This window comes from Fusarium solani (assembly GCF_023522795.1).
Source record: "Fusarium solani strain SB1 chromosome Unknown bctg00000011, whole genome shotgun sequence".
In the NCBI taxonomy this organism is placed as follows: Eukaryota; Fungi; Ascomycota; class Sordariomycetes; order Hypocreales; family Nectriaceae; genus Fusarium; species Fusarium solani.
In genome coordinates, this window is record NW_027072149.1 from 2,358,564 (window position 1) to 2,380,269 (window position 21,706).

The 21,706-nt window shown below is 51.8% G+C and overlaps 7 protein-coding genes across 7 annotated transcripts; 2 read left to right on the plus strand and 5 right to left on the minus strand.

Moving 5' to 3' along the window:
- Positions 1 to 335: 335 nt before the first annotated feature.
- MRS44_015887 (uncharacterized protein) lies at positions 336 to 1,371 on the minus strand (the record flags this gene model as incomplete). Its single annotated transcript, XM_046272856.2, has 5 exons — positions 336 to 466; positions 513 to 623; positions 671 to 886; positions 935 to 1,219; positions 1,269 to 1,371. The coding sequence occupies 5 exons, from the start codon at positions 1,369 to 1,371 to the stop codon at positions 336 to 338; spliced, it is 846 nt and encodes a 281-aa protein (XP_046129950.2).
- Positions 1,372 to 1,850: 479 nt separating this feature from the next.
- On the plus strand, positions 1,851 to 3,566 carry MRS44_015888 (uncharacterized protein; the record flags this gene model as incomplete). Its single annotated transcript, XM_046282086.2, has 5 exons — positions 1,851 to 2,096; positions 2,148 to 2,253; positions 2,301 to 2,698; positions 2,750 to 2,952; positions 3,002 to 3,566. 5 exons carry the CDS (start codon positions 1,851 to 1,853, stop codon positions 3,564 to 3,566), a joined length of 1,518 nt encoding a protein of 505 aa, XP_046129949.2.
- Positions 3,567 to 5,135: 1,569 nt separating this feature from the next.
- On the minus strand, positions 5,136 to 6,664 carry MRS44_015889 (uncharacterized protein; the record flags this gene model as incomplete). Its single annotated transcript, XM_065619393.1, has 2 exons — positions 5,136 to 6,261; positions 6,369 to 6,664. The coding sequence occupies 2 exons, from the start codon at positions 6,662 to 6,664 to the stop codon at positions 5,136 to 5,138; spliced, it is 1,422 nt and encodes a 473-aa protein (XP_065475465.1).
- Positions 6,665 to 8,458: 1,794 nt separating this feature from the next.
- Positions 8,459 to 12,337, minus strand: MRS44_015890 (uncharacterized protein; the record flags this gene model as incomplete). The annotated part of the gene is made up of 8 exons (XM_065619394.1): positions 8,459 to 8,719; positions 8,776 to 10,398; positions 10,600 to 10,775; positions 10,832 to 10,970; positions 11,133 to 11,819; positions 11,867 to 12,012; positions 12,061 to 12,208; positions 12,272 to 12,337. 8 exons carry the CDS (start codon positions 12,335 to 12,337, stop codon positions 8,459 to 8,461), a joined length of 3,246 nt encoding a protein of 1,081 aa, XP_065475466.1.
- Positions 12,338 to 14,591: 2,254 nt separating this feature from the next.
- Positions 14,592 to 15,143, minus strand: MRS44_015891 (uncharacterized protein; the record flags this gene model as incomplete). The annotated part of the gene is made up of 4 exons (XM_046278698.1): positions 14,592 to 14,654; positions 14,706 to 14,770; positions 14,821 to 14,919; positions 14,978 to 15,143. The coding sequence occupies 4 exons, from the start codon at positions 15,141 to 15,143 to the stop codon at positions 14,592 to 14,594; spliced, it is 393 nt and encodes a 130-aa protein (XP_046129946.1).
- A 1,112-nt stretch (positions 15,144 to 16,255) lies between these two features.
- MRS44_015892 (uncharacterized protein) lies at positions 16,256 to 16,650 on the plus strand (the record flags this gene model as incomplete). The annotated part of the gene is made up of 2 exons (XM_046273986.2): positions 16,256 to 16,534; positions 16,591 to 16,650. The coding sequence occupies 2 exons, from the start codon at positions 16,256 to 16,258 to the stop codon at positions 16,648 to 16,650; spliced, it is 339 nt and encodes a 112-aa protein (XP_046129945.1).
- An 894-nt stretch (positions 16,651 to 17,544) lies between these two features.
- MRS44_015893 (uncharacterized protein) lies at positions 17,545 to 20,103 on the minus strand (the record flags this gene model as incomplete). The annotated part of the gene is made up of 1 exon (XM_046279559.2): positions 17,545 to 20,103. One exon carries the CDS (start codon positions 20,101 to 20,103, stop codon positions 17,545 to 17,547), a length of 2,559 nt encoding a protein of 852 aa, XP_046129944.2.
- Positions 20,104 to 21,706: the final 1,603 nt, after the last annotated feature.

The window sequence follows — 21,706 nt, forward strand, 5'->3', positions numbered from 1 at the left end:
ATGTCGCGAGCGGGCCGATTCCGACTATCATGTCACCGCCCGACTGAGAGTTGAGTTTCCCCGAGTCAGTTGTCGAGCTGGAGTTCTGGTTGGGGCAATGGTTTTCCGGGTTGTCAGTTCATGCTGAAACCATGTGCTGCGGAGAAGACGAGCTTGCCGATCACATCTTATCACGTCAGGAAACGAGTTTTCCCCGCGATCGTAAATGTCTTATCAAGGGTAGGTATCTTGATAATGCAAAGACATGAGCGGGGTTCTTGACATAGAGGTTATCTTTCAGCCTGAATCGCGAGTGAATGTCTCGATACAAGATATGTCGCATACTGATTAACTATCTACTGATCTAAAAACTCTCTGATCTTGGAGAGTACCAGATCCGACTTTTCAACGTGCACGCTGTGATTGGCACCAGCAACCACAAATAATTCCGCATTCTTGACTCGTTCCGAAATGATCTTCGAGTTGTCTTTGCCAAGTCAGCCAAGGCTCGCATATGGGGTCAACAACATTACCTGGCGGACAGATCCAATCTTTATCACCAACGATCACCAATGTCTTTGCTGTGATGCTGTCAAGCTTCTCAATATAGTCAAAGTACTTTTCCTCCTGCGAGTAGAGGTCATCTGAAAGCGTTAGCCAAGTCGTCTTGTTGTCGCTAGCCGTGACGTACTGTGAGATTCCGCAACATAGACAGTATCCAGACAAGCCCTGAGTCCTGCGTTGGCATCAAAGTCTTCTCGGTAAAGCGGCATCATGGCAAAGTGAACAAGTCGGAACTCTTCGTCGTCTTGAAACGCCCCAAAGACCTTGTCCCTTAGCATCTCCTTTGAGAAACTTGGAACCTTGCTGATTCTGTCCTCGAGAGTTTTAATAGCGCCCTCCTCATCTGATGCATTATTAGTTCTGTGCATTAATCAGAGTGTTCGTTACTTACGATGGTGAGATGGTGCCGTTCCACGCAGAATCAAGTGCGAAAGTCGAGTTGGATAGGTAATGGCATACTGCTGAGCGAGGAACCCTCCAAAGCTGCCACCACAGATAATGACCTTCTCTTCACGCCCTAAGAAATGCTTTCTCACACCCTCAATGTCGTCAACTAGCTGCTTAAAGGTGTAAGGCTTGGTTCGAGAGCTCTGCCCGTGTCCCCTGTAGTCAAATGAGAGGACACGGAAACGGTCGTTCAGGCGACTGTAAACTTTGTAATCGGACCTGTGATCCCCTGAGTTGGTTAGAAAACTTGTATTTTTTCAAAGGGACGAGAGTCTTACCCATGCCTCTTCCGCCGTGGAGGGTGATGATGAGTTGTGCATTTTCCGGGCCGCTGAGCTCATAGGCAAGCTCAGCTCCGTTTACTGTAATGATCTCAACCATTTCTGCTCAATAACGACAAGGGTGATGCAAAAGAGTTGAGGATTAGTTACTTTGGGGGTGTTGAGGGTTGTTTTGGTGGTGTTGCTATCAGGCGTCGAGGTCACTGTATTCCGCAATAATACTGCATTATCAGTGCAACCAACAAGACACAAAGTGACAGCTGCCTTCTGACTCACCGAGTTATTCCCCGTCGCATCCAGATTGCGCTAGCCGGGGTCAAGTCCGTGATATGGATCGCGGCATCACCCCGACATCGAGAAATTTCCTCTTTGGGAAAAACGCCCGGACTCGCACCGGAGCGGCATACGACCTGGGAGCAAGCACGCAATCGGCCAGACGAATTAGAAATGGTTAGAGCAAACGCCTTCTTATTTAGTGGGCTCGTCGATACATCCGAAGAAATCTGGATATAAGTTCTTGCTCCTGGGATGTCCAGGAATCAACCTCTTGTCAAGTTTACTCAGGCATAGCTTGTCACGATGGCTCCTCACGCGGTTGAAGGCGACAATGCGATCAGCACTGCACATGTCAGTGCGAAGGATCGTTCCTCTATTACATCTGCGGCAGCGGTCGACTTGAAAAATGACACGACGGTCCCACAGGCGGGCAAGGATCAATGGTTTCACTGGCACGAGCCCGGAACGTCCAAGGAGGAGAAGAAGCTCATTTTCAAGCTTGATTGGTTCCTGTTGAGTTTTGCGTGCTTGCTATTTTTCATCAAGCAGGTTTGTTTCACGCTCTCAAAAATGATGCAGGATCTTTGCTAATACTGTCAGCTTGATGGAAACAATGTTTCAAACGCCTACGTGTCTGGAATGTCGGAGGAGCTGGGCTTTGGTCCCGGAAATGAACTTTCGTGGATGAACACGTACTTTTCAATTGGTAAGAGTGAGAATTTTCCCGCGAAGAAGCTATACTGACTTTACTAGGAACCATCATTGGAGGTACAGCTGCCAACCTCATCATCACTGTTCTTCGACCCCGAATCTGGCTTTCCTCCTGCCTCCTCATCTGGTCGGTCTTTGTGCTAGCCCTGTTCAAGTGCAACCACGCGTACCAGTTTTACGTCTTGCGCTTCTTCATCGGCCTGTTTGAGTCGGCGGCTTGGCCAGGTGTCATGTACTGCCTCGGCTCGTGGTATCGAAAGAGCGAGCTGTCTCGTCGAAGCGGTCTGTTTGTCATGAGCGGAGTCATTGGACAGATGTTCTCTGGTTATCTGCAGGCTGCTCTTTTCACGGGCATGCACGGTAAAGGTGGCATGTCTGCTTGGAGATGGTTGTTCATCTTTGACTTTATCCTGGCTCTGCCAGTTGCTGTTTATGGATTCGTGAGTACATCTTTTCTGCAAAGATATGCTCATCCAAACTGACCACAAAAGTTCTGTTTCCCCGACACGCCTCACACCACTACCGCGTTTTATCTCAATGAATGGGAGAGGAAACGATCTAAGCAGCGTATCGAGGAAGAGGGCCGCAAGCCAGCTGGAAAGATGGACTGGTCGGTGCTTCGTCGCGTCTTTGGCTCTTGGCAGGTGTATTCGTTTACAGCCGCATACTCGTTTTGGACTTTGACCTGTGGAAGGTAAGATGCTCCCATTTTCAGTCTTGAATCTCATTCTAACATTTCAAAGCTACGTCATGCAGTACTTTGCCCTCTACCTCAAGTCGACCGGCTCGTACTCAGTCCCCGAGATCAACAACATCCCCACATGTATCGGAGCAGTCAACTTTGTCTTTATGATCTCGACGGGTTACATCGCCGATAAACTCGGTGGCCGTGCTCTTGTCTGTGGCGCCGTCGGAAGTCTCATGATATTCAACTACGCCGTCCTCACCGCGTGGGACGTCCCGCACAAGCTCCGAATGGCAGTCTTCATCATGCATGGTTGCTACGGCTGCTTCACGCCCCTCCTCGCGGGCTGGGCCAACGAGGCCTGCGGCGGCGACCAGCAGAAGCGAGCCTTTATCCTCGGCTTCATGGTGTCTGTCGGCCAGGCCGTGGTGATCCCGTTCCAGCAGGTCCAGCTGGCGTCTGGCGAAGCTCCCGAGTTTAAAAAGACCCACGGTTGGGGGAGTGCGCTGGCTTGGGTGGTTGCTTTGACGCTCTGGACGGGAGTTGGGTTGCCTCTGGTGCAGAGATGGAGGCAGAAGGAGGTTGTGGTGACGACAAGGGAGGAAGATGTTGATGAAGTCTAGTTGATAGACGACGGGACACTGGTATTGGAGGGTCTTTAATATGGAATAAGACATTGGGGAATTTAAGTCATGTTTGTTAGGTCGTAGACTTGATCATACGCCGTCCCTTTAAGGCTAACGAATACCCGGGAACGTGCCTGCTGGTCATTTATTTGAGCGTGAATGCGTGTATGACGGATATATTGCTTGTGGTACGGCGGGATCAGCAAATAAGGGAAATTCTACTTGAAAACCACTTTCCTTCAACAATATTTTCAAACTTATCATAAAGATAGTTTGGGCCTAAAGAGACGAAGTCAGGACTGGTACGGCTCATCTTCTAGTAAGGCCACCCTCCCTCTAAACCAACATCACCTCGCGAATCCGGTCCCGTCGGAAGCTCTAACACTAGTCTCGATACGCTGAATCTGACCCCAAATCGGCCGTGGACTGCAGTGAGATGGCGTCTTGACCTCACCGTGCGAGGTTGGAGAAGCGGCAGCACCTGATAATACCGTTCTCTCTGGGATATGTTGACCTTCTGGATAGTTCCTTTGGAGACAAGGTACAGTGTTCTGCATAGCATTCTGGTCTTGTCGCTTGGGCTCTGGGCGATGCCATGTTACGGCTGGCCTTGGGACGGAGCTCATCGTGTTCCTCAAGCTTTCCCTGAAGCTCTGTAGACGTGTCTCGTCATCGCCTTGGTCGTGATGTCTCCTCCCTATGCGAAATCCTAGGACAAGAGCAGGTAGAACGGGCGAGATCGACAGAGAGCAGGTGGCATGCTAAACAAAACCAGGAGCAAGGGAAAAAAGAGCTTTTTAAACCGCGTGGGCTTCCTCCCAACCCCTCGTTCGATGACACCCAGTTATGGCGTCCAACCTGGCGTAGCACACCCTTTCAGCTGAGGGCCTCGCCGATGCAAGGGTCGGCTGTGATGAGCGTTGGGCGCAGTCTTGACGGAGCCCGGCTGCGTCGATCTGAGTGACACAGCCTGCTTTTACCGCTGCGGCGGCGACTTGAGGGTGGTGTAAAGGAGGGAGGGGATGGGCCAGGGATGTGATAAGAGCCGCCCATTTGCAAAGCACGGTCTGGCAGAGTCTTGTTTCTAGCTGTTGCTGTAGAGAAAAGCTTGAAATGTCCTGTGTCTACGCGATTGCTAGAGATTCACAAAGACCCAAGTTGTTACCCTACCGATCATGCCCCCGTGTCCAAGCTCAAGCTTCCACACATCAATCATATGGCCATGAGTCTGTCAACAGCATTTGCATCTCATACTCAATTTTTTGAGAATTGTCCAATGTAAGCAACTCTTGGTGTTGTTGCAAATCATTACAATATCAACCTCCTTGTCGCTGCCCTCTCGCTTTCCTATCAGCTACCAACGCCGTCCCCACAGTCTTTAGTTTCAGTAGGCTTGGGCACTACTTTCTGCTCAAAGACGTCAAGCTGAAGGCTGGACCAACTTGGCAAGGGAGGGGCTAAGGTGCAGTGGCCTCCGTTGTACACGTAGACGTCGGGACTCCCAAACTCATTTTGCCATCGCTCTCTAGGCCACTGTCGACGCTCCTCAACTATCTTGTCAACATCTCACGGTGGGCCGATGTTGAAATTGCACCGGATGACCGAGGCCTGGTTATTCAGGTGGTCCATGCCGTGTAGTAAGTGCATACCTGCCCAAGTGCTCGCGTGATAGCGCTTTATGACATTGCCAACATGTGTGTTGAAGCATCGTGCAAAGGCCCGCTCCGTGGCGATATTTCTCTGAATGGAATGCTGGAAGATTTCCGAGCTGAGGTTGATGGCTGGGTTGCCATCAAGAATGAGGGTGAAGGAGCCAGCAGGCATACCTGCATCCATCACAGCCAGGGCCTCTCCGAGCCAGGAGCTCAGAATGAGTGACATCTGTACATGTCTGAGGTAGCAGCGGCGCTCACCTTTTGTGAGATCATCCACCACTTCCGGCATCTCATCTAACCATAGGGGTTGGGCACCATGGAGGATATTTCCCCATAGACCAACATAGCGCTCGACCCGAAGCCGTGGGTTCTCCCTGCAAAACCGAATGAGGCCCATGGTGTGGCATTCTGGTTGGCCTACGGAAACGTGGTCTTCGTGCAGAACGATCTGTCGTAGGTTGAGGCGCCGGGCAGGACTGAGGCGCTCAAGAAATCGGATGGCAACAGCCGCTGCCGAGAAGTGGTAGGCTTCACGATAACAAACATTGTTTGATTGATAGCGTCTGGTCTCAGAGTCGTCCCGGAGCCACATGGGACGCCGCCCATAATTGCACAGGACCGACTTCTCATCCCGGGGATATTTCCATCTCTGAAGAGCCTCCCACACTTCTCCATCCTCCAGCTTACTGCCGATCCTGGCCAGCTCGGTCGACGAAGGGATGGCCCAGGGATCGAGCCGAAGGCTATCGAATTCGTGAGGCTCGAAACATCCAGGGGCTGTATCGATCAATTCCTTGAACTTTGCAGGGTCCTTCTGCCTAAAAATGTCCAAGGCGTAAGTGGTGGCTTGTTGAAACGTGGAGTGGAGTTGGTCGTCGTGGCGCCTGGCCCAGAAAGGGCGATGGATGCCATATATGGCCCCTCCCAGGATGCCCTGACCGCGGGGGCGTGAGAGTTCTCTGAGGGCTTGCCGCGGGACGCTAGAACTAATGCTGGGGGGTGTATTGATGGTCAAGAGTTGGGCATGTCCATGAATACTGAAAAGTGTGGGAATTTGATAACAATTTCGGAGCGTGTTTCCGGAGTGGCGGCTCGGCTGAGATGTTTCACCAAGTCGGCCTCTATATCAGCATGACGAACTGACAGATACTCGAAGCGGCCTGCTAGTTGACTCCAATCTTGGTGGTACGCAGTCGAGAATGAGACATCGTTGAGCCGCAGAGGCAAGTCCTTGGCTTCAGCTGCAATTAAGCGGCAGACGTACATCAAGGAGAGGTCGATAGGTCGGCCGTCGGCCGTGGCGAGCTTGCCATTGTAGGGGTCCTCGCGATCAAAGACATAACCACCCTCAAGCTTAAAGTAGAAGTGATAGATTAGAGATCGGAGCTCGCGAGGGAGGGACAAGAGGCAGACTTGAGGAGGCGAAGGCGACGTTGACATGGTGGAGAGAGAGAGAAAGAGAGAGAGTGTGTGTGCGTGTGTGTGTGGAGGAAGAGAGGGAACCTATCAGGGAGCGAGGGGTGCAGTGGGGTTTTATAGGCGTCATTCACGTCCATTACTGTGCGATTGGTTGCCTGGTGGCTCACCTATCACAGGTAGCGCCCAAGGTTTCACCACAGCGTCCAGGACCGAGACAAGGTTTTCACGTTAGCAGAAGGGGTCCAGGTGTTTTTATGGGGTATCATAATTCATTATTGTCCGCAACGGTGACAAGAAGCCATCAGCCACAACAGCAAAAAACAGTCATTAATACATGACGATATCAAAACCGAATACCTATAACACCGTAACCTGATTTTTTGACTTCTATGGTTATAGCCACAAAGAATCAGATGGAAATGTGCGTCTTATGTACAAGATGACACCTTTCCTTATCCTAAGAAGGGATAAACGCCCTATTTGTTATGAGCAAAGCTGGCCAATGCTTAGTGGGGCAATGGAAACGTACCTGTGTTGCTCCTCTGGCTGGCCATTGACACCTTCATCTTCATCCTCATCTTGTCTGTTAGAATGACAGGTACTCCTTGGCAATCGCACGCTGTCAGCATAAGCTTCTATTCAAACTGGCTTATGGCGGGAACATACCAATGCAAAGAGTGCTGATCTGTCCCGACGGCACGGGTCATACGGATCGCAATAAGTGGTACAACTTGGAGTTGTGTAAGCAACGTTTGAAGTAATGAAAAGAGGACGCGAATGAAAACATACCAACATCAGCACCCAAGTCACGCCAATGCGTCGCAGCGAGGAAGAAGACTTCCAAGAAGAACTCAGACTAGCCGGGCTCTTTGGCCCTAGAGACGACCCTCTGCCCTTTGACGGCCTCAACGATGAACTGCGAGTCGCTAGCGAGGAAGTTAGCTAATATATCATCTTGATGACAATCACGATGCTCACCCCTCTTCCACTTCCACAACACCCTGGTCAGGCGTACGGAGAGCAAAGAAGACCGACTCGCATATCTCAATAGGCAACAGAAAGGACTCAAGGATCTAGCCAATAGGTTATCCAAAGATGAATACACCGAACAAGACGAAGGCTTCCTGCTCGATCTCGCCCTATGACATTGAAAAGTCGATTCAGTGAGTGTAAAACAAAGACCATAAAACAACGGCTAAATCTCACGCATGCACGGAGTGGCTGATGGAGTTGTTGGACTTGGTGGAGGATCTGCGGCCTCGAAAGAAGAAGAATCTGCTAATGCTGAACAGTTAGATTCGTACAACGAGTCGGCAAAGAACTAGGAGAGAGGCGAGGGCATACGGACGATTAGTCGGACCGGGGTTGGTGGCAGAGTTCTGCTAATACTGGATAGTTAGATTCAAACTCTCAAGAGACAAGCAGCAAGCGGTGAGATGGGATATATGGAAGAAGTAATCGGACCGATGTCGGTGACGGAGATCTACTGGAGTGAAATTGTTCAGTCAGTCCACCATCAAACAGCTAGGTAGAAGAGGTGTTGGGAGGGGGCAAGGACATACGGAAAAGCTCGATCTGGGGGGCAGACAGAATTCAGAAACCGGACATGTGGGTAGTTGAAACGGAGGACCAAGACTTCCCATTGACGAAGTCAAGCTAGGTGGGAAAAGTTAATCGCTTGCAGAAAAAGGCGCATTCTTAATAGATTGAGTTAGCCAAGCTCTTGGAAAAGGCAGGAAGGGGAAAGGACTTGCGTACATGGTTCACAATGAATCCAAACACAGGGGATGCGTGCATGTCGAGAACGACACGAGGTCATCGGGCCGCCCCTCCAGGGGGTGGCGCGGGTAGAAACTGCGAAAACTGCATGGCCGACTTGAATTGATCCAAGCCAAGGTGCGTGATGGCCCAGTCGGCGGCAGCCGCAGCACCTGTGGTGAGCAAACACTCAAAGGCAGTGTGGCCGACCTTTCTTTCTCGAGAGTCCCTTGCCTCCTGCAGCCTGCTGCATTCGACAAACATGTGGAATACCGTCTGGTTCGATTTTACACATGGACATCGCGGGGACTCGGTACACTGGGACGCTGTTAAATGGGATCATCGAGTGTAAACCACTGAAGGGGGAAACGTACCGATATCTTTGAGAGGTGACAGCTGAGCTCGATGAACTCGGTCCGGCAATAAATGAGCATGGTGGACTGAGCCCGAGACAAGCCCGAGTAGTACCCTAGGCTCTGCTTTCCCCACTCCTCCGTCAGAGCCTGGGGGAGCTTCTGGTTCTGGGCGTCGGTCAAGATTTTCCTCCGGAAGCGATCGTCAAGGTATTCCCTCCATCTCTGGGCACACCTCTGATCAGAGATCTCTCTCGTCAGGGAACGGACCGCGCCGATGAGGTCAGATGCCTTGTATCCCCTTTTCTTCTCGTTGCCCCGGCCCCTCCTCTCGGCGTTTTCCCTTTCCCTCTTCAGCTGAATCTCCAGGTTCAATGCGCCATGGATTAATAGATCACCTGTGCGCCGATCGAGCGCGTTGTAGGGGTGTTTGCCAAGGTCCGTGGACCAGACTGCGTTCCTCATGGTTCGTTGTGCAAGATGCTCTGGACAGCTGTAGTTCTTTGCCCTGTGATTTGAGGCCAGCCGGTCCAAGAGGTTCTCCATGCTCTCGATGTGAAACTCCTTTTCGAGAACTGGACCTGTGGTACACGAGAAGGCGTCAGATAGCTGTCTGAGACATCGTTGCTGCAGCTTTTCGAGCTTTTCGATCTGCGTCTTGGCCAGCGCCCAATGAGGTTTGTTGTTGGGATCGAAGATGAACCATGCCGGACAAGCATACGTGATGATGGGTCGAACCGTGGTCGAGTAGAGCCTTAGCATGGTATCCAGATCAGGGCCGCAGGTAGAGTCAGAGACTTTCGTGAGATAACCGAGTCGCTGCGAAACTTTGCCCTTGATGTGGGAGATGTGGGCTTGCCAGTCCAGCGCGCAGTCAACAATGACGCCAAGGACCTTGAGCTGCTGGCAAGGTTCCTTTTCACGGTTGAGTCCTTCGATGTTGGGAAGCAGCTTCCAGTCGTCCTCTGGGATTCGAGGCACCTGACTCCTTGGTCTCTTGCAGTGCATGACGTGGTATTTGTGTGGTCCAAACAAAATGTTGAGAATCTTGTTGTGCACGCGCTCCAGAAAGTTGCAGTTGAGGCGGATCGATCTGGATTCGGAAATCAAGTACATGTCGTCGACAAAGGCAAAGGAATGCACATTTACTTTCCCATCTTTGGCCTTTTCTGCCTCTGCAAGGAGAGGCGTAGTGAAGAGGAGGAAGAGAATGGGGGATACGGGGCTGCCCTGTGGGATACCGATGCCAAGTGGGAATTTACTCGTGACCAAACCTGGCATGTGTAATACCGTGCTGCCGTCAGACAAGAAGGACTCAACAAAGTGGATGATCCATGGCGGTACCCCCTTGTCTCTGAGAATCTCGATCAGTTTCTGCCGGTTCACGTTGTCATATGCGCCAGACATATCAAGAGCCATGATAGTGACAATCTTGCCAGCCAGCCAGGCTGTGAAGGTAATGTTGAGAAGGCATTGAAGCGCCTTGGTGGTGCATTTTCCCCCAAACTGTGTCTGGGGCAAGAGATTGTGCTCGTTGCTGAAGGCGGTCAAGTGAACGGACACGATCTTTTCGATGAGCTTGCCCATGCAAGACAACAAGGCGATAGGTCGCCAGCTATTGGGGAGCTTCGCGGACTTGCCCGCCTTTCTTAGAAGAAGTGTCGTAGCGTGTTTGGAGCTTGTCGGATGCAATGAACGTTTCAGGCACGCGTTTCAGGCATGGGAGAGGTGTTCGGCGATGGCATTGCAGCCCAGGATGAGGGCTTCGTTGGGGATTTCGTCAGGGCCCGCGGCTTTTCCTTTAGGAAGGCGACGTATCATCTAGGCCACGTCTTCTTTGCATACATTTGGACCACCATGGCCCCCGGGGCTCGAGCCGCTCGAGGCCAGGTGGGTTGGCTCAGGCGGCACTGACGACGGGTCTGGGCTATGGCCATGCTCGGGGCTGCTTCTGTCCGAGACGGTGTTGGGTTGTTGAAGTGGTGGTGTAGGGGGGTTCGAGCTGTCATCATGTCCAGTAGCTGTTTTGGGTAGAAGTGGTTGTTGTGGCAAGCCTTGGGTCGACCCTCTCAAATACTCTCTCGTAAGATGAGTTCTTTCTCCTCATCGGTCCGATACGTCTTGCCATCGAGTGTCAGAGCTGGTGATTGTGCCGACTCCTGGGGCTGCGCCAGCTTCTTGCCCAGCTTAGCCACCTTATACCCTCCCTCGCACGTCTTGGCTGCATCAGTCCTGGATTGACGTCACTGTGCGCGCTTGATGGACCGCTCAAGCCTGTCCCGATCAGCGGCGACCCTTTTCAGCTGGTTCAGGTGTCGCCCGGATCTTGTTCGCATGTAACGAACATAGACGCGGTGCCATTGGTTGTCCAAACGCACCAACTCCTCATCGGGAGCTCGCTGAAACCTGGGCCGAAAGCGAGGAACTGTGTCAATACAGCCATTGATGGCGGAAAACAGGGCACTGTTGATCTTCTGAATATATTCGTCGGTTTGTTGTGCGTTTTCCAGAACGGGAGGTTGACCTGGTGCCAGCCTGGGCTCGGCTGCCTTGACAAAAGCCTTTGGCTTGGTCTTCTTCCATAAGCGCCGAAGAGGGTTATGCCGCCCTGGTTCCATGTTTAGAGTTGTTTGAATGACATGATGATCTGATGCGAATTCCTTCATCTCCACCAGTCCCCAGTCTATGCTGCCATCAGCAATGTGGTTGCTGATGAATGTCAGGTCGATGGTGGAAGATTGGTGCTCTGTACTGACAGAACGAGAAAAGGTGACAGTGCCTGGTACCGTAAGACACTCCATCCCGGCTCCTTGCAGGCCCTCGGCGAGGTCGTTGACCTTGGCAACATCTCCGAAAGTCTTGTCGCCATTCCATAGCTGATAATGGAGATTGAAATCACCAACTAGGAGGCTATGTTGTGAGGCCGCAACTCTGGTGATCAAGGTGCCGACGTCAAAAAGGCGTGGTCGATTGTTGTAGACATTGTGGATATCGAGCAGGCCGGTTGTCATTTTTATTGACAGCGTCGCAGCCATCTTGGCGTTCGGACCGTCATGGGCTTTCACCTGCCAAGAAGTCGGTTTGATTGACTCGTGGACGAGGAAACACACACGATGCAAAAGGAATTGAGAGGTGTCTTTTGCCGCGGGTTGTTGAAGGGCGTCTGCGGCAGGTTGCTGAGGGGTGTCTTGACCTGACCGATGCCGACGTTTTGGCTTTCTCCAGGCCTCTCTGGCTTGTTGTGCCCGACACCAAGCCCTATCGTCCTCCAGGAGGGGTCGATCGGTCTCGTACCACTTCAGGTACGGCGCGGTGGACGTCCACGGCAACGCATCGGGGGGACGTCGGGAGCGTGTCGCAGACTTCGAACATTGCCTAACAGGGCTTGGACCCTGAGCTTGGAGTTTTTGACGTTGGCCTGGTACACAACAAAGTGCTTGAAGTGTCCAGTTCGCTGCACGACGTTAGTCGGGGGTGGTTATTTTGGGATTTGGGTGCCCTAGGTCACGTTACTTACGTCTTCGGTTCCGGCAGCATCTTGGTCGCCAATGTCAACATCTTCCAAGACGCCATTGATGTCCATGTCGTCATCTCGGCTGGGAACGGCGGGCGGGTTGTCGCTCTTATTAACGGTGTTGCAGTCTTGGCGTTTGGGCGGTCATGGGCTAAAAAGTCGGGGCTTGACCGGTTTGACGCATGCAAGGGGAATTGAGTTGGCCTGACCTGATGAATTGCGCTTTCATGCATCAACGGCTCGAATTGACACCAAAATAAACTCGATTCAACGGAAATTGACTCAAAAACTGCCGTGTCTTATCATGACCCTTAGCTAACATGATCAACTGCGATGGATGCCAAGACTCGTCGTCTCAAGTGGAACCGACTCGTCGTCCAATCACGCACAACCAAAGCGACATACGAGGCAGTCCGTCAACTTCACCCCGCAAGCTGCAAGGATTCTTTTCGCTTCCTTGAGTATATTTCAACACCGCCCCAGTTTTCCCTTTTCATTGCAGGTATATAGATACACTAATTTAATTGTTCTTGTAGTTCGTTTTCTTTTTCCCCCATCTTTCTTCAGCTGTCCTATGCAGTCGGCTTCAGACTGTTTCCAGTCCAAAAGTAACGGCTGACCACACCTCATCCATTGGGTCCATCTGTGCCAATTGTAGTTTAGTGCATCAATAGGACAGGGGATACTCCCGAGGCAACACTTGCCGTGTAGCAAATACGCGTAGCCCATTTACTTTTACCGACACCAAGCAACCACAGCCCTTGTGTCTACCCTAGAGTACCTCATTTTCTTCCAGGAGCCCAACATTACCTCAACTATCAAGCAATAGGATTAGGTCATAAATAACTCGTACTTGGCGCTCGGAGTATCTCAATTAGGAGACTAATTTCCTCCATTATTGCATTTTTAGTAAGCTCAGGCCGTTTGGCGATCTGTTCCCTAACCACATGGAAGCTCTGTTTCTCTGGAAATGGCTCCGAGAGCAAATTTAGGACACCTAGGTAGATTTGCGACTCTTCCATTCTATGGATCTCACTCTAGCTGAATTCTCAACTTATTTCTCTGGCTACATACAAACTGACTGGGAACTTGAGCAGTGAGAGATTTGACCGATATAGGATATTGCAAAGCATTTTGTGCTCCTAAGAACGTCGGGGTTCTTGGCTCAACACTAGTCTCCCACTGCCAGCATCAATGCCACATCATTGGCTAGCGCATTATGTTTGTATTCTCAGCATCTGTATTCACAACTCCATGTTCGTCTCATCGAATAGCCAGCATAACTCCCGTATCACCCTGAGCGACTATGCATAAAATTGGCCAAAAATTTCATCCCGCCTGAAACTACAACGGCATTCCTTTCCGTCAACGCAACGCTACAAATCTGTCACATGATGTCAGCTCTCGGGAAGCAATGCCGGATCTAATTGTCACCGTCACATCGCGCTTCGCCACAAGGGACCGAAGCGCACGGATGTCGGGATTCGGCACCGGCGCGGACCCTCGCCGGAACCCCAGCCGTTCAAATACCATCGAGATCAGAGTTTGGGGTTCCCGTGATAGCCGATAATGGTTGGGGATCGATCCAGAACGTGCTTTGTGTGCCTGACTACCATAGCTTTGACGTCAACTCGGTCAATTCCTTCCAGTTGCTGCCGTTGAGGGCACATTGACCTTCCCCTTGGTTAACATTCATCGTTAATTTAGATTCAATTAATTGCAGATACGAGCTGCACACCACATCTATGAATGGAGTGATCCCGTTGTGCTGCCTCGTCAGCATGCTGCGCACAGATGTCGGAATCCAGGGGACGGATATTGGCATCATTCCAGTCTGCGACAGTCCACTCACGAGCCCAGACCCCCTAGAATTCTAATAGGGAATTCTGGTAGGCATTATACTCACAATGTGGTTTTGGATTGCCGTTGCTGTAACCCTTGCATCCCATGGGCAGCCGACGAGCTTGTGAAGCCGTATCAAAAGCAAAGCTCGCGCACTACTGCTAAGAGATACTTAGATCTCCGTGGTTATTGCATATGAATTTCAGTACGTCAGAAGCTCTTCGGCTGCCGGAGGGATACTTCAAACTTGATGTTCCCCTGGTCCATCTTGCAGCCTCATGAACCGTGCACTCTGGACCAGCGAAGGGGCCAAAAACTTTAATGTGAGAGAGATTGATGCTAAAACAAGACTATGGAGCTAGAGAGTCCGGTCGGCATCCCCAGTGTTTAAGCGTCATGGAGACGCAAGCTCAAGGTCTCGAAATAACTATAGCACCACTTGCCCCTCTCCACACCACGCCCACCGCAGTCCCACTCACCCCTACTCGTAGATGTTGATGGTGATGGGCATGTTGAAGTCAATATCACCGATGCAGATCTGGAACTAAAAAATATCGTCAGTCGAAGTAGGGAATGGACAAACTGGGATACGTACACCGTTGTTGTTGTTGCAGCAGATGACGGTCTCCTCGCAGGCGGACGAGTTGGAGCAGACGTTTCCTGAGAAGCGTGAGTTTCTACAGTATCAGAAGCCCTGTGGCATTACTTACCGCCCTTGCCGTCGCTGGTGCAGCAGTACGGGTCGCCGGCGGAGCAAAGGTTGGACTGCGAGACCGAACCACCACTGCCAGTGGAACAACCGCTGCCCTCTTCATACGACGACTATCGTTAAAAATGCTCTTAAAAGTTGAAAGACGTCTAACTCACTTGGCTTACGGGAGGGGAAACGGGGAAAGGGGATATCACCAGAGGTAGGGGCCCGACGCTCCATGGCTCGAGGCTCAACTTCAGGGCCCTGAACAGGTTCAGCGACCGGGGACGTCATGGCTCCCTGGAGGAAGACCAGGCCGTAGAGAAGAGTCGAGGCATGCATGATGCTGATTGGAAGCGAGTGAATATGGGTAAAGGTAAAAGGGGTGACGTTGGTCTGAAGAAAAGAGCGAAGGCTTTTGAGTCCGTTGGATCAGAAACGAGAGAGGAGTGGTGATGCTGAGATTCAAGAAGATGGAAATATCATGGGCATACGAGAGATATTTGAAGACAAGCGAGTTCCGTATTTGTCGCTTCGCCACAGCGAGCAGCACACAGACGGTGTGCCACAATGGGCAAACCAGTTGCCTTGAAACACTAAACATCAACATCGACCAAGTATGACCAAACATTACACAACTCTGGATTATTTTTGGCCCCGAGCGATCCGAAGCAAGGCGAGATCCGAGCTCAGCTTGGACTTTGTTGTTGAAGAATGCAACTTCGTATAATCCAATGTGTTCAGCTCCGAGTTCATAAGGGATGCTTGGGCTCGGATCTCTTACTTGCGTTGCAGCCCCAGTACCTGAACTTCGAGGCGGTAGCATGGAAGTGGAAGATTTTCTCTTTTTCCTCGGGCCGAAATACAGTTACAATCGTACTTAACTTCAGGTGAAACCCCGTGCTCTCACGGAGACATCAGATTTTACAAAAGACAACAGCTCTCATGTTCGGAACATCGGTGCCGGAGCTGGAAACATGTATCGTCATCTCACCGTGACGCGTTTAAACTCTCACCGAAAAGTTGGAGGCATCTAGACCGTGCGTAGATCCTGTTTCTCATCGAGGTCTCGATACGAGGACCGGATCGTGAGGTGGATGGCCCAAAGAGGTGCTCTGCATGTCCTCAGAATGATGTCTGAGGTCGTCAATGAGTTCAATAACTTCAGTTGAGGCTGGATTGAGGCAAGAAATGTCCAAGTTTGGACTCAAGCGTGCATACGAGATCGAAGCCGGCTTGCTTTTTGCAACGTCGGTGTTGGAGCAGAGGGCGAGATCTTGGAAGATCAGACCAACGTAGTCTTTAACGGATCGAAACGACAAAGTCTCCTAGCATGTCGACAAAGGATAAAAGGAGAGCTCTCTCCCACCTTGAATAACTCTCATCACTCACTCAACACAACAATCATCAGTCTACTCTCCAAACACTACACCTTCGCTTCTACAACCATCAAAATGCTCGTCACTTCCGTCGTCGGCCTTCTCCTCACCGCTGTCGGTGCCATCGCTGCTCCCGGCGGCGGCGGCCCCCCCAAGCACCCCCAGGGTCATCCTCCTCCTCCTCCCCCTTCCGTGGGCCCCGTCAACCAGATTCAAACCATCACTTGCGGCGGCGGTGACCCCTACTGCTGCACCCCCGAGACCGACGGGTGGGGCAGCAACTACTTCCAGTGCTCCAACTACCGCGAATCCTGCAACAACATTGTTGTCTGCTGCAACAGCCAGAACAACCAGGTATGTACACATGGAGGATACTATGGGCGAAGTGGCCGTGCTAAACATTCATATAGGGCTCCACTTCTGTGCAGGCTTGTACTGCCTTTGGTGACGCCAAGGTCATCTACAACTAAACCTGAAGCCAACATTCAAAGTCGATGGCATGCCTTGTGGTTCCAGACCTCGCCGCAAGGCTCCCGAGCGAAAATACTCATCGAGTTTGACGATACCTTGCGATGGTGATACAGGAGATGGCGGCTTGATGTCGGGGATGAGGTGGATGAGAAAAGGGGAGAAGGCGGTTCACTTCAGAATGGAATATTTAACCTTGGTCAACTTACCTCTGATGTTGGCCACCCACAGTCCTTACCGAGGGGATAGGGCCTGCACAGGCCATATTAAATAAAACAACGACCTGGGTTGTTGAACCTTTTGCCGTGGATAAATGCTTGTGAAACTGCTTGCTATGATGACATCTTTGGGTCAGGAATAGTCATGCTTTCTTGACACTTGTGTGAAAGGTATTGCAGATATAGGTGAAATGTTTTGGCAGTGGGCAACACAACAACTGTGACATTGACATGTCATCGCCCTAGCAGCCCATGGAGCACCCTTCGGGCATATTGGAGGAGCAAAGGGGGGTGAGTTCTAGCCTTCGATATGGCATAGAGAGGTGAAGAACCAGGCTATCAATGCGTGCAGGGGAAACGAAAATGAAGGAGTATTGTACTCCAAGTTAACACTAGCTACCAGAGAGAAACACCAAGGACAGGAAAGAGATCAGGCTGAATCTCGGAGAATGGGATCAACGAGGTTGTGGGGAAAATCGAATGGTAGCCAAAGAAGCGGTGAGAGGACCGAATTTGGTTGCGACCATATACATAGGACATACATTGCCGAGGTACCGAAGAGGCGAATGTAGATAGACGGAGTCAGTTAAAAAACAGAAGAGGGCATGTATATATTCCGGCCATGCTAACTATGTAAAGACAGAAACAAGCTAAACGGCAAACAAACTCCCAACACTATTAAATCTTTCTGGGTCCCTCTGATGTAAAGTACTGGCTGATGTCGTTGGCCTCGCCACACTTCTGGCAATGATGGATGACTGGCTTGCTGCTACCCGTTTCTGGCGCGAAAGAGACAGCGGTTGACTTCTCATCGGGCTGGGGCCCAACCGAGCGTTCAGCTTCAGGCTCAACCTTGGACTCTGGTACCTCCTCTCGCTCAATGGGCACTTCCTTCTTCCCATCATCCTTTCGGGACAGAGCAGCCGCTGTACCCAGTCCAGCAGCAGCACCCAATCCAGCGGCAGCCCCAGCGCCACGATGCTTATCCTCGCTTGACGAGGTACCAACATGCTCCCTCTGGGTTATTCGGTCTTTGGTATCATCCTCGACCCTGATACCAGATGGTGTGCCGGATGAAAGGGTATTGTACTTGCCCTCATTGGCCTTTTGCGTGATGGAGAGAGTTGGCTCAGTTGAGCGTTCAGCAAAGTTGTCAGACTCGGTCACAGGCTCATTCCTGGAAGTGTCGTATGCAGGAATGGCAGTACTGCCGGTGGTGGTTGTGGCATGCGACTCAGTGGGCTGGGGCTGATATCCCCGTTCAGTCTCTTGAGTAGTAGCAGGAGTGTTCTCATGCTTTCTTCCAAGCTCATGGGAGGCGAGAGCACCAGCTCCAAGACCAGCCGCGGCACCTGCTGCGAGCTTGCCATCCCGGTGTGTGCCCTCTTGTCGGTATGACTGAGTAGGTTCATATGATTGTGTAGTTCCATACGACTCAGTGGTTCCGTACGACTGGGCAGGCTGGTACGACTGGGAGGTTTGAGGCTGGAAACCCCTCTCAGTATCCTGAGTAGTGGCAGGGGTGTTGTCATGCTTCTTTCCCAGTTGGTGGGAGGCGAGGGCACCAGCACCTAGACCGGCGGCAGCACCTGCGGCAAACTTGCCATCTCGGTTTGAACCCTCTTGGTGGTACGACTGCGTAGGCTGGTCTCCGGCAAATGTAACCGAAGGTTGAGTGGTTTGGGCACCATAGGCGCTGTTGGGATCGTAACCGGTACTGGCGTACTGGCTAGTGCCTTGAGTTGTGGCGGGTTGCTGGTATGTGTCGGTGGCGGTGGCACCCAGGCCAGTGTTGGAGTACTGATCAGCACCTCGGGTAGCGGTGGGCTCCTGATATCGGCTAGTGGCGGTATCCTCCTGGACCCTCTTATCGTCATCTCGGTCCCTGGTAGCAGCATACGCGGCACCACCAGCTCCAGCAGCAGCAAGAGCAGTACCAGCCATGGCCCCGTGGTGCTTGTCCTTGGCGGGCTCCTCCTCAGCCACAGGCTCAGTCTCGTCCTTGGCACTGCGGTGGAAAAGACCGCCCAGCTTGCTTTCGCGCTCAGGCTTGGGTTCCTTGGTGTGCTTCTCCTCCTTCACCTCCTTGGTGTCATCTTTGTGGCTTCGACCGATGAGAGGGAATGACCTGTGATTCTTCTCCTCTGGCTCGGCTGGCTTGGTGATTTCCTCTGTCTTCTTGGGGATCTCTTCGGCTTGACGCTGCTTGTTCAGCTCATAAGCACCAGCGCCTGCGGTGCCGGCAACAGCAGCTCCGGCCAGACCCTCCTTGAAGTGTGAATCCCTGGTGCTCTGCTCCGGGACTTGCCGGGTATCTCGTTGAGATGAGTACAGGTCTGTGGTCTCAGGCGACGTCTCCTGTTGTGGAATGTTGGTCGCAGCGACGGTGTTGTGCTGGGAGGGAGGTGTGGCTCTTTGAGCATCGTAGGGATCAGCGGTAGTAGAAGCACCGCCCAATTGAGATGGGGTTTCCCTCTCGTCAGTTTCACGGTCCTTGCCAAGCTCATAAGCTCCGGCACCAGCAATGCCTGTAGCGGCAGCACCACCCAGGCCCTCATTGAAACGTGAGCCGAGCGCTCTCTCGTGTGTAGTCTCACGGGTGTCTTGTTGGGCAGAGTAGGGATCGGTACCCTGAGACGCAAAGTCTAGTGGCTGGGTACCCACTGGAGCAGCAGTGCCGGCTTGGGACGAAGTGGCAGCGGGGTTGGTCTCGCCGCTGTGGATTGCGCGATGGCGTTGTCTATCATCCTCAGGGCTGCCGTGACCAGCAATGGTGTTGTAGACACCCGCGCCGCGAGGGAGGTCACCCCAATACGGGTTCTCCTTTTGGGATGGTGCGGCAGTGTCACCAACTGGCTCTTGGGACGTGGGGTTGTTGTTGTCGCCAATGCGGCTGTCTGTGGTATAGTCGTCGGTTCGCTGGATGGGTTCGGCGGGCTTCTCAGAAGCCACTTCTCGAGTGTTGGTTTGTGTGTCATGAGGTTCGGTCAAGCCGACTCCAGAGTCGGTGTAGCCATGACCACGAGCTCTTGTATCGTCCTCAGACCATCCTCGAGGGTCATTTGGCTTGTGCAGCTTGTTGTGCTCGTGGCTGGAAGTGGTGTGTTTCTGGGATTCGGCGGGTGTCATGTCATCAACTGGGAAAGATCCTGGAGTGTTGCGATCAACGTCTCCTCTGGCGGCATCTTCCGAGTCACCGGAGTGGAGGATTTCCTTGACCTTGGCGCCCAAATTCATGTTGGTTTTGGTGTAGGGGTATCTTTGAGATTGGAATAGTAAAGGTCGAGTTGTGTTGGTGTTGTTCAATATGAGACGTCCAGTAAAAGAAATGAGAGCTCGACCTCATATACCATAGACACACCGCTGCCCAGAACCAGCAAACAGGCTTGGCCGCCTCATCGTCATCGTGATCGTTGATTCAGCGCTAACAGATCGAGTCGATGAGCTGCACCTGATCTTCTTCTTGACGTAAACCGTCCCCAGCTTTCCAGCAATTCAGTGGCAGCTGAATATTCAGCTTGAACCAGCTTGGAAAGTCCCTGCCGATCATTCCGGGAGAGGAAAGCCAAGGCCAAAGCCATCCTCGTCATTTCCATCCCGATCGCTCTTGGCCCCATTTTAGGACTGGACACCAGCCACTCGCCGCTAGTGGTGGACAGAAATCTCGTGTACACTCTGCTGCGCTGCCCTGTCTTGACATTTGTGTCGCCCCGCAAAGTCGTCTGCGTCATTGCTTTGATGCGCAACAAGGATTGTCATTGCGTGGCCCCAACCCGGATCTCGACATACGCACTAACACGCCTGTTGCATCATCTCGGCTTGCTTGGGTCTGACGTCTACTGAAAACAATTGGCTTCTACACGCACAAACATGTCAAAACAAGATTATCAGACCACCAAAAGCCCAGCGGTCTGGCATTTTCCAAGATTGCGATGAGGACCAGTCCAAGTGCCATGGCATCTCATCATTGGGGTCGTGCAAAAGTCGTGCCGCTCGAACCGATCTGGTTCGTCTTGTAGAGGTCACACGGCAGCAGAGTAGCGTAGCTCTGGTCAGAGCAACAAGCCCAAGATATATGATGCATTGCTAGAGTGGTGCGATACTGAAGGTCACCGACATTATCCATGGGGGCTCATTTGATAAAGTCGGTGTGCACCAGGAGTTGCGCTTGCTAGTATTGCCCCCCCTTTGGTGGTAGCATAGCAGAGCCTCAAGCCACCCTGACTCATGCCGACGCATTGTCCACCTCCTTAGTTCCTCGGGTCCCCCAGAGCCGTCGTGACCATAAGAGTCGACGTGCCTGACCTCCCATACAGTGAATACCATCATATCAAGGACGGCTTACCACCCCCCTACCACGTTTACCTATACTCAAGATTATCCTCTCCCAGCTCTGCTATCTTTTCCTCAGTCATTGCTTCAACCCGATGATCATCATTACCAGAAGCTCGTCTTTGGTTGACGTGACAGAACCATATGCTCATTATTGGGTAGAGCGTCATCGCCATTAGGATATAGCCATGGACACGCTATGGCCGAGGATGAAACGAGGTCCATCTTTGGGCAAGCCACGACTAGTGACTAACCATCCGGGAGTTCAGCCGTGAAACCTGGTCTGTACGCCTCACATCATTATTATTTAATATTATCGATCTATCTTCTCGCTCCGTTATCACATCAATAGCCGGGCTTCAATTATAGCAAAGAACACAATAAGTTCTGAGTAACAATCAACAAACACATTCGCAAGACAGCTGCTACACCAAGTCCAACGCATAGGAGGATTGGTTTTTGAGAATAACTAACACTATGCTTAGTGGCGTGATTTAAATAGCCCCGA